This window comes from Apaloderma vittatum, unplaced genomic scaffold, assembly GCF_000703405.1.
Source record: "Apaloderma vittatum isolate BGI_N311 unplaced genomic scaffold, ASM70340v1 scaffold37988, whole genome shotgun sequence".
NCBI lineage: Eukaryota > Metazoa > Chordata > Aves > Trogoniformes > Trogonidae > Apaloderma > Apaloderma vittatum.
This window is the reverse complement of record NW_009730986.1, coordinates 73486-92004: the sequence shown is the minus strand read 5'-3', so window position 1 is coordinate 92004 and position 18519 is coordinate 73486. Positions and strand designations below refer to the sequence as shown.

General features: G+C 37.2%; 1 protein-coding gene across 1 annotated transcript in view; it reads left to right on the top strand.

The window, feature by feature from the left end:
- Nucleotides 1-16534, top strand: part of HIBADH (3-hydroxyisobutyrate dehydrogenase) — a 72213-nt gene extending 55679 nt beyond the window's left edge. Inside the window, exons 4-7 of the mRNA XM_009874985.1 lie at nt 4173-4306; nt 4855-4931; nt 12000-12156; nt 15528-16534. Coding sequence (XP_009873287.1) covers nt 4173-4306; nt 4855-4931; nt 12000-12156; nt 15528-15686 — 527 coding nt within the window. The 3' untranslated portion in view covers nt 15687-16534. The remainder of the gene's footprint in view (nt 1-4172; nt 4307-4854; nt 4932-11999; nt 12157-15527) is intronic.
- The last annotated feature ends 1985 nt before the right edge of the window (nt 16535-18519 follow it).

Here is an 18519-nt window from a genome sequence, read left to right as displayed (position 1 = left end):
TCTTGCATTTCCCGAAGTCTAACAGGCAAAGCCTCTGCTCTTAGGCTTTAGGATGCAACCTCGTAAAACAGGAGAGGGGATTAAAACTCTAGCACTTTTTCTTGTTTATTTTTTTTATCCAGTTTAGATCACAAAATCAGTTAAAATTGCTCAATAGACTGCACATTGAATAGAAAAATCACAAAATAGATGGTTTTTTACCTAAGCTCCTTGACGATATAACCCTCACCTATATCTTGTCCTTTTGGAGTCTCTGAAATAGCTTTATTCATATTGTTTCAGTTTTTATTCTTAAATTTCTCAGCAACCATTTATTAATTTATTTTTTATCTGCAAGTGCAATGCAACAGTGGTTTAAACATTTTGGCACAGGGAAGTGCTTGGGTGCTCTGTGTTTCCAGCACCGTAACTGTTTTCAACATCACCACTGTGATGGCGCTGTAATACGTAGCTTTATAATATCATTACTTTTTAACTCATCTGCACTCTGCTTTTCTTATGGAAATGTAATAAAACTGCAAAAAAAAAGCAGATACTGTCATGTAACATATTTACATTTTTTTTCTAGCAAATTGTATTCTTGATAATAAGCAAACTGATTGAAATCAAACTGCTTTAATGAGGTGTAGCTCTAGAGGTAAGACTTTTTTTTTTCTTTTTTCTGGAACTGGAAACATTAGTGACAAATTACAAGACCTCTTCCAACATGTTAAATACTGTTGTAATAAGCATGGAGAAGTGAATATGGAAGGGCAGGCTGGCTACTGCCTGGCCTGGAGGCTAAAACTTGAGGTCATCTTCAGACTGCCCCAGGATAGCTGTGACCAGTTGCTATTGTCATATGAGGGCTCCTAGACCTGCATTCACATTTTGGCCTAAAATTTTGAACTCAGGAACTGTTCTGCATCGGGTTCACTGAGCGATCCATTGGTAATCAGTGAGAAGCACGTGGATTGAACTAATCCTTGCCCCACAAGTAACTCAGCCAGATGCAGCAGAATGCTTTCAAGGGGACTTCTTTATGTACCTCTTCTGATTAAAAAAATAAATAATTTTTCAGATCGTAGTCGAAAACCTTCTAGTGCGTGAGTGGGAAACCCATCTCCAAGTGGTTATGCCATACTGCAGTGTTATTCTTAAAACTTCTCATCATGCTTTTTCCCAGATTCCTTTTTTTTCTGCATGCCTACTCTCTCGCTAGATCTCTTATTTATCTGCAAACCTGTTCCTGTCGGTTTATATCTCCAGGGAAAACTCTGGTGATGTCGGGACCTACTGACTTGTTGTTGAGCTACTCTGTGGGATCTGCTGATGTGACCTCCTGGAAGGATTCTGCACACAGGCTTCCTAGAGAAGCCGAGCGTAGGACCACAGCCATGGGCTCCAGCAGTCTTGCTTTGTGGTGGAGGAAATCTTACACATACTAATCACAAATACAATTTCTCAGAAAACCATTCCCTGAGGAAGAGGAATTTTGTATTTTAGAAAGAGCGAGTAGATTCTGTAGGACTTTTGACCTTAATCAGCAGTGGTACATAAAGCACTCTCTTAGGTGGTAAGAGATCTTAAAAAAAAATCATAATATGAAAAATAATCATTAGCTTTTTAAAATGACATTAACTGCTTTGATTTCTCCATTGCTCTCTGTAGTGTTAGAAGCTGATAATACTTTACTGGCTTGTATTGTTGGTGTGGAATCTGTGATTGTGAAATAAAGCAGTGCATTCTTGTCTAATTTTTTTTTATTTCTATTTTTAGCTGAAGTTACAGTTCTTGTACTCCTAGACTCTCTGCCAAATATTTTTTTTAAATTGCTGGTGTTATAGATTTGCTGCATTGCTTGTTTAATTCTGATAAAATAGCTGATAGTTGGCAAGGACCCTAGATGATAAAATTTACCATGAAGTAAACAGATTTTAGTTTTTAGAAAGAGAATTTTCCAAGCATTCTGCATTATAAAACAAATTGCCTTTTTTTTCTACTTAACTAATTTATTTTTTCTACTTGAAATATAAGTGTTTGAACAAGTGAGAGAGTGCAGCTGTCAGAAGATTAACCAGCTGAAAACTATTGTCAGCATTAATTTTACTCTAATAAATGACTCTCTGAAGCTATTTAGCAGTCTGTAATCTAGATACAAGGCTATTGACCTATGATGGATAGTACTGGATTTTGTTTGTAAGCTTTGACTTAAATTGTCTACTTAATTTGCTGCAGGTCAGATCACAGGATTAGTGGTAAAGGCCATTATGTGGTTTGAATAAAAATAGCTGGAGGAATGGAATGAAAATCATGGTGTTTATTAATGTAGCAATCTTTGCGGTCACATACAGAGTAAGCTGGTAGCCAGCGTGGTGATAGTGACCTGTTTGTGTTAGCTCTGTACCCAGACTTTGCTCATAGCCCCATTCCCGTGAGTAGCTCAGGGAGGACTTGCTCAAGTGAAATGAAAGATCGGCTCCAGATAGAGTGTCTCTCAACCTGAGCAGGAAGACCCTTACCACTGTAGATACTTCTGTACCTTGACTGTGTGCATATATATATTTTTTTTTCTTTTTTTTTTTCAGTCTATGGGTTTGGTTGGTTTCTTCTCTACAGTTCTGGGCTCACCAGTCCAAGTAAGATACAGATTTACTGGAGTGAGTCCAGCTAAGGGCCATGAGGATGATGGACTGGAGCATCTTTCATATGAGGAGAGACTGAGAGAGCTGAGACTGTTTAGCATAAAGAGAAGACTGAGGGGGGATCTTTGCAATGCATGTAAAAACCTGATGGGAGAGGGTGAAAAAAGGGGGCTAGACTCTTCTCAGTAGTGCTCAGTGACAGGACAGGAGGCAGTGGGCAAAAGTCAAAGCACTTGAAATTCCATATGAAACACAAGGAAACACTTTTTTACTGTGAGGGTAGTCAAACAGTGGAAGAGGTTTTCTAGAGAGCTGGTGGAGTCTCCATCCATGGAGATAGTGAACAGCTGACTGGGCAGCCTGTTCCAGCTGACCCTGCTCAGGCAGAGGGGTTGAACTACATGATCTTGAGAGGTCTTTTCCAACCCCAGCAATCCTGGGATTCTAGGTTCTGATATGGGTTGCAGCTACTTCATCAGTGGGAGCCTCTTTCCTCTACTCTGTTGCCTGTTTTCACAAAATTGGTAGGCATTTACTATTTTTGAGACCTTGAATGGTCAAATTTATCTGAAATTTTTCAGTTACTTCAAAAGATGATGCATGTTGGGGAAACAAATGCTTGACAGATACAGAAAGGGGCATTTGTAGACATAGTCACACAGAGACAGTGCATCAATTGAATTTTTTTATGAAAAAGCAAGCAAAAACTTTTCAAAATCTTCAGTGTGAGGAGCTGCAGTGTAACTGTCCTTGATGTCAGAAAGAAAGTCCAACACTTACTGCTGGATTTTTTAGTTGTGGTATAGCACTTGTATGGGCTTAAGGCTGTAAGTTGCCAGAAGCTCTGATTAGCCTGCAGTGGTTGCCTACTTTATCAGAACTTTTTGTGTACAAACTTGGTTGCCATGGTGGCTTAGTTGTGGCTTTATTTTTTATGTGTAGGAAACTAACTCAAAGTTTCTCAGATTAAGTAGAATTTTGCTTCAGATTAGAAACATCGTAAACTGCAGAGATTCAGAAAGCTTGGTTTTATATGCCTGTGTCCTTCAGATATTCAATTACTTGAAAATCAGGAAGCACTGGTAAAAATTAGGTTAGGTTTGGAAAAGCTGATAAAAGCATTTAGCTTTGAGCAATAGTTTGTCAGTAGTCATATGCAAAGAGTAGTTATACAAAACAGAAGTTTTATTCAGTAGTTCAGATGCAGTTAATTTTGTGAGGTGCAGAGTTGCAGGAAGGGTTGATTGTTTCTCCTTATGAAGCTATAAAAGGTGACATTGGCAATTTTCTGTAAGTCTTGTGAATTGTTTATCTACTAGTATGGCTGAAAGATAAGTTGGTTTGAACTTCATGAATGTTTGAGAATTAAGAACTCTGGTCCTGTAAGTACTGGGGCTATAGGCCTAATTTTACATAGACTTTGAGAGGTTCATTGTAAGTAAAGTCTTAAGCACATAAATTTTACATCTTCAGGCCCTCACTGGTAAGATAAATTTCTGAAGTTTTATTTTAAATAGTTATACTAAATCAAATGTTGTCTTGATTCAGGTGTTGGAGCTGCTCGAGCTGGAAACCTTACTTTCATGGTTGGGGGAGTGGAACAAGAATTTAATGCTGCCAAAGAGTTGCTGACATGCATGGGTTCTAACGTGGTCTACTGTGGAGAGGTTGGAACGGGACAGGTAATGCTTCCTGTGGGGTTGCTAGTTATCTCAGTCTTTTAGTTTTGCTATTTTGTTTTTCTTTAACGATGCCTGCTCTCTTATTATAGAAATAAATACATGAAAATATATCTTTGTCGTTATTTCCTTGTCTTAGACCACGATTTTATAAAATAACCTCATGATACTCTTCTTGAGCATGGTGTGTAGCTTCGCACCAAAACATCTGACCTGGTGTTTCTCTACATTGGCTTGTTGAGTTTATACTTCTTAGAATAAACAAAATGTGTCCTTTCAATTTGGATTTACTGAATGTTGTGAAGGACAAAGAGCTCCTACCTGCCACATAAGGGCCAACTGGCCTACTGTAATAAGAAAAAAAGTATTTCCTAATCTCTGAAGGAACCATAGGGCAGCTTTCATAGACTTTACACTATTGTAGAGCTACGTGTACTGATGCTACCTTTAGAAGAGAGCTGTCAGAATATATTTGATCTTACTGTGCTGGACCTAGTTAAAGAAGGTCTGTGAAAATGCGTAAACTAATAAGTGATTTACCTTATTTTCAGGCTGCAAAGATCTGCAACAATATGCTCTTGGCCATCAGTATGATTGGAACTGCAGAGGCTATGAATCTTGGAATCAGGTTTGTTTGATTTTTGTATTGGATTAAAGCATTTTTTCTGTGTTAACAGTTCTTGCATTTTACGACTGACTTTCGCTGAGACAGTGATGATTAGATGACATAGGTAAGCCTTGCTGGAAAGTGTCTTATAAAGCCATTAGTGTGCTAAAAGGATTAATTGACTAAAGTAGGATTCTTTAGAACGGGAATATTCTTTTATATTGGCTGTGTAGGTTGTTGCATTCTGCATCTGAAGTTAAGAATTTATTTATTCTGCTGCAGAGCAGTGTATAATAATGTTTGTCTTAGGTTATGAATATGCAGAGGTAATATAGAGGTAACTTTCTGTTTGTATTCTATGCTAATGTACAGTGCATTTAGGGTATTACGCTCCCATATGACTCTTGTTGGTTTTCTTTACTTTGCTGAGTTATTCCAAAATATATTGTAAAGTAAAACTTAGAGTACAGTGTGTGTATCAAATGAAAATCGAAGCATAAAAAAGAACATCTACCTTTCTGTTCGACTTTACCTCTGCAGTTTGGCCTAATTGCCAAAACTCCTACTTTGTCAAAAAGCTGCAGCATGCTCCACTACGCTCCTGTCAATGCTAAGAGTACCATTTCTTTTCTAGCAGATGATACATCTGACTTGTAAGTGGCAGCATATTAAAATGAAATTATTTTCCCTTTCCAGTTGTAACCTATTTATTTTGCTGTAGTCTTCGAGTTTTTCTTTTGTTTTCCAATAGCAAGTAACAGTTTGGTATCGCAGTATTTGAATCTTTCATAAATTATTTTATCCAGATCTAAATCATTTGCAAATTTATAGACAGAGAAGTCCTATTTTTTTAAGAGATTATCTAGCAATTGTGTATCTTTTAAGGGCTCTTCATGAATTATTTATCTGCACAGTTGCATCCTTAAAATTGGCTGGCTAAACGACAGATATTGTAGATACTTATCACCTGAGCTTTAGACCATGTGTTCATGTGGATTTGATACACTATAAAAACAGCAAGAGGGCATCAAATGCTTAAATAAATAAAAAATAACGCCTACATATGCACACATACACGAGGCAATGTAATGGATTCACATTTCCTCTTAATTACCATATCAAGATGCAGTTGTTTTATTGAATTGCCCTTGTCTCAGATGTTAGACTATCTTGACCTATTAAGTTGTCATGTTGTAATTGAGATAAAAGAGGAATTTGCTTTGCATCAGTGCTAATTGGTTTATCAATATCCTGTACCATTTACATTTTAAAATTGAGAGTCTGTAAGATACTGAAGCATGTCTGCATCAAGCCATAATAAAAACAGTAGCATTGTTTACAACTAGTATAATCCAGTGTAGTGTAAAGTTTTCATCAGGTTCTGATTTAAGTCATGGATTACTTAATAAAGCATGTGCAACTGATTTTTCATTATATTTTTATTTACATTTGTAGGAATGATTAGAGTTAAAATTGAAGATAAAATAAAATCAGGCGGTTTGGAAGACACATACTCTGGGCATGTAAGCCCTGTGCAGAATGAATTGATGTCTGCAGTCACTGTAGCTTGAAGGTGTTTAGATTTTTCATTTTTTGTTTCGTCCTTTTCCAGTTTAAATTTTGTCTGAATTTGTATTCATCATTTGTAAGCAAAAATCCAGTGTGAAGATGACAATATACAAACCTTCCTACTTTACAATCTCAGTAGACAAGAAGGAACTGTACTTATTGTGGAAGAAACCTGCTGATTGTAACCTGAATTATACAAAGAGCAGAATCTCATTTAGTCTGAAACTGCATGAGGGTTAAGACAGAGGCAATAATTTAAAGCTTTATGAAGTAAGTTGGAACCCTTGCATTGATTTTAATGTGCTGTGATTTAAATCCTGGAGAAGGTGAATTCTGCTTATAACTAGAATAAGAGCTTTCTACTTCTGGAGTGTACAAGTTTCTAATGTACAAGTTAAAAGCTGTAATTCTAGTTATGAGATGTGTTGCTATTTTAATACATTTATTAGAAATTTTTTTCAAGTCTAAAATTCAAAGGAATAGTGTAGCTGCCTAACCTGGAGAGAGTAGGAAGCTGAACTTGATTTGTTAGATTGATGCGTGTCTGGTGAAGAAAGTCTGACTCTGACCTAATAATGGTAAAGGACCTTGGAAGTCTAAAAAAATCATAATAGGAATTGTGTAGCTTAGACATGTTCCTACATTTTAGATAGAATATAAAATATATTAATGTCATTCATTGCGTCTATCTGCTACATCATTTAAATATTGAGTTTTAGGGACTTTGGATAATTAATTATTCAAAATATTGCTGACTGAACTAGATGTAACTAGAAAATCATATTATAGCACCTCCCAGAAACCAATATATTCTCTGAGCTTGTCTTCAGAACAGTATATTAATTTGGTTAATAAACCACTTCTTCTCTAATGTTTTCACAAAATATGCAGCCTAAATTTTCATTTTCTGAAAAAGAGTTACTGTTTTATCCCTTTCAGATTTTTATATTACATCTGCTACTGTTTTATTTATTTTGAAATTTTAAATTTTTTTCCAATTTCAACACAGCAAATAGACTATGGTGAGGAGGAAGGAAAACTAATGTTAATAAAAAAAATACCAGAGTAAACTCACAGAAAAATAGGTAAAATCATTATGTAATTTCTGCGTTTATAGTCCACTTGCTTTTCTCCTTCACATTAGCATCATCTTTACTTACTAACCACCTTGTTTTATTAATGAAGATCTTAGTTTTCACTGGAAGTGATTTGGTTTAGGTTCCATAACTAATTAAAAAAAAAAAAATCCATCCTCGGTTCTGACCACTGAAATGATTGTTCTATTATGTTTTGGGGGTTTTTCCATTAATTTCCTGATGCTTTATGAATGTTACTACTATAAGTTAGAGGGTGTGACAGGCATTCTGGAAATGGATTTGGTGTTTGTATTGGATTTGGTCATTTGTATTTTCTTTTTTTCTAGCATGATAGTGCAACTCATCTGTAGAAAAATATGGAGGAAATTTTGATATACGGTTTTTATATGTGCATTTTGGAAAATTCCTGTAGTGACTTACTGTGTCAAACCAACACACAGAGTAGATGCAAACTTCACAAAAAAGAAATAAAAACATTAAGTAATACTGTCCACATCCAGACGCTCTCTTTCTTTTTTTTTTTTTTTTTTTTTTTTTGCTGAGCGTCTCAGTGTCATTAACTTTCTTTCATTGAGTCTCAAATTCCATTGAAACAATGTCTAAAGCTAGCAAAATAAAGCTCAGAAATGAAATATTGCTGATAGCTGATTTGTGTTCAGGCCTGATGGAAGCTGCTGCCTGCTGGGCAGTTTGCTGTCCCGTCAGAAACTGCCTGCACAGACCTGGGGGAGGGCTTATGTGGTGGCAGAAGACAGAGCAAGATTACTTAATATAGTTGGGATATAAAGGGCCAGGAGAGCAAGAAGGGCTCTGTGGCCATAACTTCATTGAAAAATCACTTGTACTTCCAACAGCCTATGCCATTCCATGATCCATTCTATGAACAGCAGAGAAAATCATCTTTGTAGGCAGGGACTGCAGCAGCACCCAGATTTATGCCAAAAGCCGCTAATACAGCAATTTTACTGTATACAGATTTGTGCCTGCTTGCTTTTTTGGATAAAGGGGAAAGATGGTAAAAGAGCTTTGCCTTCTGATTCTGAGTGTAAATGTAGTTTCAGACTCCAGGTCTGGTTTCTGTCAGCAGCCCTGGGCTGTAGGTGCAAGACATGAGCAGAAATGGGAGTCAGCGGTGTGGAGAGGAGCTTATGCTGCAGGCTGAGGGATGATTGGCACATCCCTATTGCCAGTTTTAGAAAATGTGCCTTGAATAAAGAATTCAACCAAGAGCAGTGTGGCTCTGCTGTCTTTGGCACATGGCAAGAGCCAAGTCTTGTGAAGATTAGTAATGACACCTGAAAGCAACTTACCTTGTTTAAAACACCAGTGACAAAGTCTTTTAGTTGTCGTGGAAGCGTCCTAAGGTTCTGCTTGAATATTTGCAACTTCATGTGGAATGTATACGAAGCACCTGGAGATGGGAAACTCAGCAGTTCAGCTACTGCAGTTGTTACACTTTAAAATGAAACCAGGACATCTTTTTTGTGAGAAGCCATTTAAATTTTTCTGTCTGTTCCAGACTGAACTCTTGGATTAGTGTATGAAAATTTCAGTACATGATTTTATCAAAGCTCAGCAAAACTTGAGTTTTGAGCAGTGTCTCAAAGGGATCCTACTTTAACGTTTTTGTGTGTGCGTGTATATGTGTTTGTTCCTGAGTTTCTGCTGTTCAGTTCATTAGGAATGTTATTGAAGACGCATTGATTTGAGGGAAGCAATTGGTTTTGCTCTGTTATAAGTACAGTTAACACATGGACTTCTTTTCTGCTTATAAGGGAGAAGAACATTTTGGTAATTGCAAATTCACACGCGCATGCACAAGCTCTTGCCACGTCCAATGGCAAGTTGTTATGGGGACTGGCAGACTGTCATCATTTTGATAGCTTGAGCAGTATATCTCTTGAACAGCAATGGAGCTCTTATGCAGAGAGTATCATATGTTCCCAGCCAATTTACAGGGAAACAGCAATAACATTTTATCATGGTTGAGAGCCCAGTAGCTGCTTCCTATTAAACTTGCCCTTTCAGATACCTGTCTTGGATTAATTTGTTGATTTCAAATGGAAACTCAGTCTTCTCCACTGAAGCATGACTTTCTAGGATAGACTCTCACTGAATGACAATTACTGTATATTCTAGCTGGTTTCAGACCATTACAAGCTTTGGGTACAGTGGAAGACAGAGGACTTCTTCAGTAACTGATTTTAATATATGTCTAATTTTAACTGTCAGTTATATATGCACCAGTGGATGAATTCTCAAAAAGATGAAATGCAAAGCACTTCTAACTTGCTCTTATTAATGATACACTTGCTGCAAAGGAGAAAAAAAAAAATAGGTTCAGGTCTCCGGAAGAGATACTGCATGGTGTTTAAGAGCAGTGAAATTTGAAGAAGCAGAGATTTAAACTGACACTGTCTTTTTTCTTTTCCTAGAACAAAAATATGCCAGATATAGTGCAGACAATATTTTGCATATCTCTATAGTGCACACATGTGTTTTAAAATATACTTTCACAAAAAGGTAGCTGGAACAGTGTGAGAAGAACATTCTTTGGGAAGATTATATGCATTTTGAAATAATAAGCTCTGTCCTGCGGTATACTCGTGGCTGTAATTATGGGCCTCTGCATGCAGCTAGATATGGCACAAGCAGGCACTACATTGCTAAAAGTACTGATCTAGATATAACAATAATAAGGAAAGAAACAAGCCAAGTGATTTGTTTTGGCCAAAAAGAGCAACCTCTGTGCTATATTTTAAAGCTCAGGCATTGTCTGCTCCCAGTGCAGGTATTTTAAATGACAACAATTAAAGCTATTATTTTAGAGTGCCTCTTGATAAAGATTTTGATGCACTATGCTAGATAAAAGTACAATTCAAATACTATGAAAACATATTGGCGCTGGAAAATTTATTTTAATTTTAAAAAACAGCCATTGAAAGCATTTGAGTCAGAAGGTTGGGGAAAAATGGGGAGAAGAATAAAGCCTGATCCTATTCAGGCCAGAAGGGACTGTCCATTGAATTCCAGGGGCTGCTGCAGCAATTCATAAATAAGAGTGCACAGCAGTGACGCTGAAAATCTACCTTTGCAGTACAGAAAGTGATCTTGCTTTGCATTAGGAGGGCAGAATTGCAGGAGACATGTGGCATTACAGGAACAGGAACCATGCTGTAGGGCCCTCTGTCTTAAATGTAGTTTTTCAAATCCGAAATGCCTACTGGAATAAATAGACATAAATTCTAGCAACTATTGCATTGGTAATGACCTTTTATCATCTACAATTTAAAACCTTGAGTGGTACAGTGCCTGGAAGCACGGTTAGGATCACCATGGCTGTGGAGATCAGCAAAAAGTTAGTGTAAATCTGATGTAAAGAGCACTGACCTCTTTAAAAAAACTTTATAGAAGGTAGTGATATATCCCTTTTAAAATATCCTTTTCTCAACTTGTATTGTTACTGGAGGTAATTCCCTTGCTTTGTTTTTTGTCACGAGAGTAACTGAATATTTGTACATTGCCAGATAAACTGCCGTTGCTTGTCATTGATATAAATGCAATTGGCGTAAAATTACACTTGCTACCTAATACCAGCTTAAACATGTGTTCATAAGAGGGTTAATTTCTTGTAATACTGAAGAACTTCCAGTTCAGTCTACACTGAGCAGCAGTTTATGCCATCAGCTCCATGATAGAACAAATGACATTTCTACTTGGACAAGCTTTGTTTTATCAGGTTCAGCAACCTTATCAACAATTGACCCAGAACTATAATATATGTTTGTGAATAGATAACGTATGTCACAGTGAGAGGCAGACTTGCCTCATAAGCAGAAGTACATGATGAAGATTTAATAATAGTAAAGCAAGTTATGTACAGATGTATACAATAGTAATTTTTGAGAAGGATAGCATTTTTGTTCACTTTTTTAGAACAGGATCATCCTGCTTACATCGAAACCTACTAGCATTCATGTATGAACACATCACACAAGTGCTTTCACTCTGACATGCTTGTAATTATTTTGCTTTATTCAGCTTTAGAGAGTATGATTTTGATATGAAGAACAAGAATATGACATAGTAGGTAGCAGAACAGAGGATGCCTTTTAGTAATTGAAATACAAGGGAACTACACTTCTCAGAGGACCTTTATTTTCCTTGCACTTTCGAAATTACTAGATGAAGGGGATTTGCTTAGTGCAAAAGGAAAGAAGCTCTGGAAACCTAGTGCTTAAATAGCGGATTGATGCTCTTTAATTTAAGATACAGCGTCCCTACCCCCAATATCAATACTCTGTCATTTTTCATGACTTATAACAAAGGGAGAGAAATGATGATAGGGTCCGAAGATATAAAACAAGTCACCCATGTCTTGTGCATTTTGACATTAACACTTCTCTTCCTTGACCTTTGACAGATTAGGCCTTGACCCAAAGCTGCTGGCCAAAGTCCTGAATATGAGCTCAGGTCGCTGTTGGTCAAGCGACACGTACAACCCTGTTCCTGGCGTGATGGAAGGAGTCCCGTCTGCTAATAATTATCAAGGTGGCTTTGGAACAACACTCATGGCTAAGGTACATAACACTTGGATGTAAAATATGTACAGCTGCTTCTCTCTTGGCTTCTAGCAAGCATTCTTTTCAGTGAAAATTTGTGATTACAGGGAAATATGTGTGAATAGAGAAAAACCCAGCCTCTTACTGTAGCTCTGAATTAATGAGTTCTGCAGGGAGCTTTTCCATAGTCTCCAGTCTCTTTGTGACCACTGTTACTGCTGAGTCACTCTGTGAGATAATATACACTTTTTGAGTTCTGCCTTAATCCAAGAGTTCTGATGGACTTTTGTGTATGGCAAGTGTTCAATAAACCATTTAAGTGCCTCTTGCATGACTGCTCTAGAATTTATGAGCCTCAGGTCAGGAGAGCAATTTGGGGGAATTCGGGTGGCTTTGTTAGGTGTGAATAGTGGCGTAAGCATCTAAGATTTGGACCCAGACTCTTCCACGTACCTTAAACTGTGCTACTGGACATAGTGAACATAGGGGACAATAAAGTGTTAAGTTATTGGTTTATAAAATATGATAGATTATTGTTTAGAGTTTGCCAGGGCTATTCATTAGAGATAAGCAACCTGATCTTGACCCTGCCTTGAGACCCTTTTTTCCATCTTTTGTGCCGTTTTCAGAATCTGTTCTGCATGTTGTGCCCTGTTTCACACTGCAGTCTCTGTTCTTGTGATTCATAACTCTTGTTCAGAATAACCTCATAGCATAAATGTGATAGGGACACGTAATTCCTTCCCTCCCTTTTAAATTTCATTGCAAAGGTTTTCTTTCTTACGGTCTGATTCTAAGAGGGACCTTCATCTCCTCTGGAAGCTGCCTTGAAAGCTTGTCCTTTCCTTAGATGGATAATAGCCTGGCTTGTGCCTGTTGAACCTGTCAGCTTTTGGTTATAAACCATCAGTGATAACTAAAAATGGTGTTCCAGAGAGGTTTATAAGTACCTTCTTTAGGCTGGAATCCTCAGTGAGAAGCAAAGACACTAAATTCCTCTCACGCCTCTTGAACTCTTCTATACAGATGGAAGATTACTCAAATAAGTAAGTAGCCAAGACAGCTGATCGTATTCAAGATGTTACTTGGGGCAGTGATGGCCTCTTCTAAGACACTGATCCTTATTTTTTGGGAAGACTTCTGCTGCTATCTGTTTCGTCCTGGTATGTGACATGTCATGCAGTTTGTGAGTTGTTTGAGCTGGAGACTTTTCTCCTGGGAAATACAGAGCATGCTTTTGCCACTTATGAAAAAAAGAGCAGCTGTATTCAAAGGGGAAAGATGTAGGTACAACTGTGAGGTTGAGAAAAAAGCACTCCACAATGAAAATATCTAAGAGTGACTCAGTAACACAGTTACTAAACTTTAAGTTACTGCTCACATATCAGAATGATAGAAGTCAAAGGCTTTCTTAAAAATATTTTGGCAGCAGCAGACCTCACAAACAAAGCTCTAATTTATGGAATGGAATTTGAAAAAACAAAGCAACTTTCTTACAGTTTGGAGTCAAGAGTCCTTGTCCAATTAATTATTGAGATGTTGTCTCGTGTTTCAACCATCTTGGAGCCAGAGTTTCATTATTAAAGTGAATAAACCTGCTTCTGTGAATACCCTTTCAGAGATAAATAAACAATGATCACCACTACCAGAAACAAACACCTTCACTAGTTTGGAGTTAGATGATTTTGCCATTCTACTATTCCATGACGTGATTTGAACTTTGTTGAATGAAATGGATAATATGGCAACGGGTTTCACAAAAAGGATTTAGAAGAGGCTAGGAATATGTCGTGGAATATCTTATTGTAAGTGAGGTGAGTAACTGTTCCTAGATTTGTCAGGTCATTGGTCTTTCAATGGCATTACTAGACAAGAACGAGGGATCTGTCCCCGAAGAACATTTGGATCCTGTGACATCTGATATGTATGTTTTTCCCGTTTTCCTAGATCTTGAAGTCATTTGAGGATAATAGGGAGAGTAACTATAATTCTGATTTGTATCAGAGTGACCTTTATAGAGCCGATTTACAGATCAAAGTGACATTTAGAGAGTAGAGTAAGATCTTGAATTTCCTTGTGCTAATTCAAATCCAGACACACAGAAAGTAAAGACCTGTCTTGTAAGTCATCCCTGAGAAGCCAGAGGTGCTCTCAGCTGTACTGAAGTCTCTCAGTTCTTCTATATCAAAGACTTGTTATTTTAAAAAAAAGTAAATAAAAACACAGCAAATTCTGTAAATCACCATAGTCCTGGATGGACAGAAAATCCAGACGCTTCCGAGTGACACTTTTCTGCAGCTTCCTTGAAGTGTAGACCACAAAAGAGATTTTGTTAGCAAGGCCTTATAAAGACAGCCATGAGTGCATTACTTTCATTCTTGGACAAGAGATCTGTGTATATGCCTGGCCCTCGTTAGCTTTTCCTTCTTTGGTTGGTTTCTTGTCTGATTCAGCTTAGAATTCAAGACATCCTGCAGCCTAACTTGCCATTTCTGTCCAGCGTGCATGCAGCTGACTATTCCTAGCTAACTTAGGGTTAGTTACAGTACCTGGTGTTTGCCTTTGGGTTCTGTCCTATTTATTTCAGATTATAGCTGTAGTTGACCAAGGACTCCTGGAAGACAGGTTTCAAATTAATCTGCTTTGCAACGTCCCCTCCTTTTTTTCCCCCCCAAATTTAGTATTTAAAAATGCAGTAGAATTATTCTCTGTATCCCTTTGTCTTCAGTCATTAAATAAAACTTTTGAGTTGTAGCAGACCCAGGACAGTCCCCTAAGGAATTCTTTAATACATCCTTCCAGAGAGGCTGCAAACCTTTCATATTCACGAAGTGGCCTATGCCTCTCGTTTTGCTATTAACTGGTCACATTACAGTAAGTATATGTGTGCTAAGTGGCTTCGATTTTGTTGTTATTCAAATCTCTCCTGCTTGATTTTTAACTTGTTTTTAGAAAGAAGGATGTCCTCTTGCCTAAACAAGAAAATTATGCCATTAGAACCTATGTGAAATGCTTAAGTGAATAGCCATGGAGATGATAAAGTGGCAGAAAAGAGTCTGAATCTTGCTACCAGGTTATACAGTGATCTAGGATCTTAAAATTGCCCCTGTTGTGAAGGAGGTTGCCTGCCTTGCAACGTCTGGGGATTTTCTGTTGAATAACATTGAGTTACTGTTTTAAAAATTAAAGACTAAACAAGACTCCCTTCTTTCAGGACTGAAATTTTAACGCTCGAGTATTGTATTTGTTGGCAGCAGAGTTCTCTTCACAATGGAAGCCAAATAACGTATAACATGTACATGACTATTTATATACTTGTTTCCCCCCTGACTTTTTCTCTTTTTCTTTCCTTCCGTTCTTCCTCTCCCTCCTCTTCTCCCTCCCCACAGGATCTTGGCTTGGCCCAGATTTCTGCCACCAACACAAAGACACCAGTTCCTTTGGGATCCCAGGCACATCAGATCTACAGGATGATGTGTGCCAAAGGCTATGCCCTGAAAGACTTCTCAGCTGTTTTCCAGTTTTTACGTGAGGAGGAAACCTTGTGAGCTGTCCTTTGGTTATGGACACAATAACAAACCACATTTTTTTTTATCCTTATAGCTCGTTTGAGAAGTATGTGGGTTTAATCAAATACTGTGCATCCTGATCCCATACAGACTAATCATCTTTGGTTGACTAGGTCATGTCAGACTCCAGTTTTTTTTCATAATTCTTGAGAAATCAAGCCAGGGGAAGGGATTGTTTGGCATTTAGCCAGACAGCGATTTCTTTTTTTTTAAGAACCATCAAAGTTTTGTTTTGTTTTTCACTAGATGCAATAAATAAATAAATATTTTTTTTATGAAACGCTTAACTGTTTGCATATAAAATAATTTACATTATGGCTACAAACTTGGGTGAATCTTGAATAGTTACAAAAATGTTATATAGTGATTTTATTATACATAGTTATCTATTAAAATTAAAAATTAATACTTTATGGAAAAAGGGAAGATTTATTCAATGAAGAAACACAGCTGGAAACACAGATGGAATTTTTTTTGCTTCGACCTACTAGCCTTGAGTTGATCAGTAGTGAATTTTTCCTGGGATTCAGGTTGCAGATTAAGTTTATAGGCACATGTTTCCAAGTGGAGAGCTGTTACAGCATGTTTACCTGATAGACTTAGTTAAAATAACAGAATGTGTCTCCCTCTTGTAAAGCTCCGTTATTGTATTTTGCTAACCCAATTTTATATTTTCTTGTATTCTGTCACACATTTTCAGAACTCAAGAACAGCACTTACCAGAAGTTCTAACAAAGTGTACATATGTTTTAGGTAATTACTGAAGTATTTTAAATCTAAACAAACCCCATTATTTTGAAAAGAAATAAAAATCTATACTCATAAATACCTGCTGTATGATTATTTGCTTTCTGTTCTGATGCACACACAATTAACCAAAATCTTGTGCTAAGTGGCATTTTTTAAACTTTCTTGGTTTTCTACAGATTACCTTGCAAAGCAGAGCTCTTCAGGAGCTCTTCTTGTGAAATGCAGTTGGTAATATATTTGTATATGTATTACCTTAGCCATTCACCATCTCCTTGGTCTTGCAAAAATACAGGTACACACTTTGCTTTATGAACATAAATACTGATGTTGATTTTGCTAGAACTACTCAAATTCAGACTTAATTGTAGGCTCTAGGCTTAATGGCCAATTATGCATTTACATTCCTATTTTGGTTGTGTCGTGGATCCTTTTTATATATGCGTATTTGGATAACAGAATTGTGTTCCTGCATTAGCTCAAGTCTGTGAGTGATCTTCTGACAACTTGGACATTATATTTTAACACATTAGTAACATCATATAAAAGTCATTAAACAGTACAGGTGGATCTGTTCTCCTTTCAGTTTTCTTTGAAAATTATTTGACATTTTACTTTATTTAGGGATTTGAGGCCCATTAATGTTATAACTATGAGTGTAGGACTACTGGGAACAATCATACTTGTAAAATATTGACTCTTTTATGATAGAACTACTGTTTCTACAGGATTACATTCATTCAGAAGTTAGACGCAAAACTACCCACAGTAAAAACTACTAAAATTGCAAAGTTGGGTGCTCAGGTACTGGAAAACGCAGAAACAAGAAGCCAGAGTTGCAGGTGTGTGGTTCAGCCTTCAATACCAAGATCACATACTGCAGCATTTCTTTGTATGGGACTCCTGCCTCACGTAGTACAAAGGATGGATCTAGTCTCTTAGTGAATGTAAGAGCTGAGTAGTAAAGATGTTTTTGCCAGTAGGTTCCTTGTTCACTTGGCAGTTTTATAATGGATAAGGTAAGGGATTGTAAGAGAGTCCTAGTTAAGTTTGTCTCCTCCATATTGAACTTGGAGATCTGGCTGGCATCAGCAGGACTGCTGAGAGATGCTTCCTTCTGCTGTTCACCGCAGCCTGTATCACCATTTGCTATGAATGTGTTTCCAGGTAACCCTGGGTTTACTAGTAACCCTGGGCTTCCAGGAAGCATATTCATTTGTTTTACAGAAACATTATATGCACACATAAATGTTGGGAGCCATGAAGAAAGAGAATGTGCTCAGGGAGACACTCTTAGGAGCTTTTACCTTCTGAAGTCATAAAGTCTCTGTTAAGCATGTGGAAACTTTGTTGTTATTTTTATGTTTCTCCCAAAGGCTTGTAGCTTATGCTTGCTGGGGTTCATTCCTCCTCCCCCACAAGCTCTGATCAGTTTTTAAATTCCTACTCCAAAGCATAGGGTGCTCAAGTTGGAGGAAAGGCTGCCAGAATGCTATTTTGGCAAACCAACAAAATGTTCTGTGGTCTTCTTGGCAGAAGGTTTTGGCTGAAATTAAAAACAAAACAAACAAAAACCCCAAAAAACTCAGCTTCAGGGCAGTCAGCCAGCATGTAAAGTTTTAGAAAAAGCAGTTAGTTTGGCAGAGTTAGAAACAACTTTTTAAATAAGTGTTATTATGGAAAGTGCCTGGAAACTTTTAATGATGTCCAATACCTGAAGCCAGTCAAGCAATTTATATTAGAATACACATTTTTTTCCTAATTCTGTAGGAGAATACTGTGTGACTGGCTACATCTAATGGTGGTGATATGAATGCATGTACATTTGTATATGATGCTGGTTTATGGAAATTAAGCAAGTACTAAAACTATTGTCACGGCCAGAAACAGGTGTTAAAAACTGTAATTTGTTGAACTTTTTTTGTAAAATTTTTGGAATTTCTACACTAATTACCTCCCAATGCATACAGACAAATTAGGTGCAACAAATTAATTGCATATTTTGTAAATGTCCCAAAGGGAAACTTGAGGTAACTTCTTTTAAAATTAGTTTGAATGTTAAACG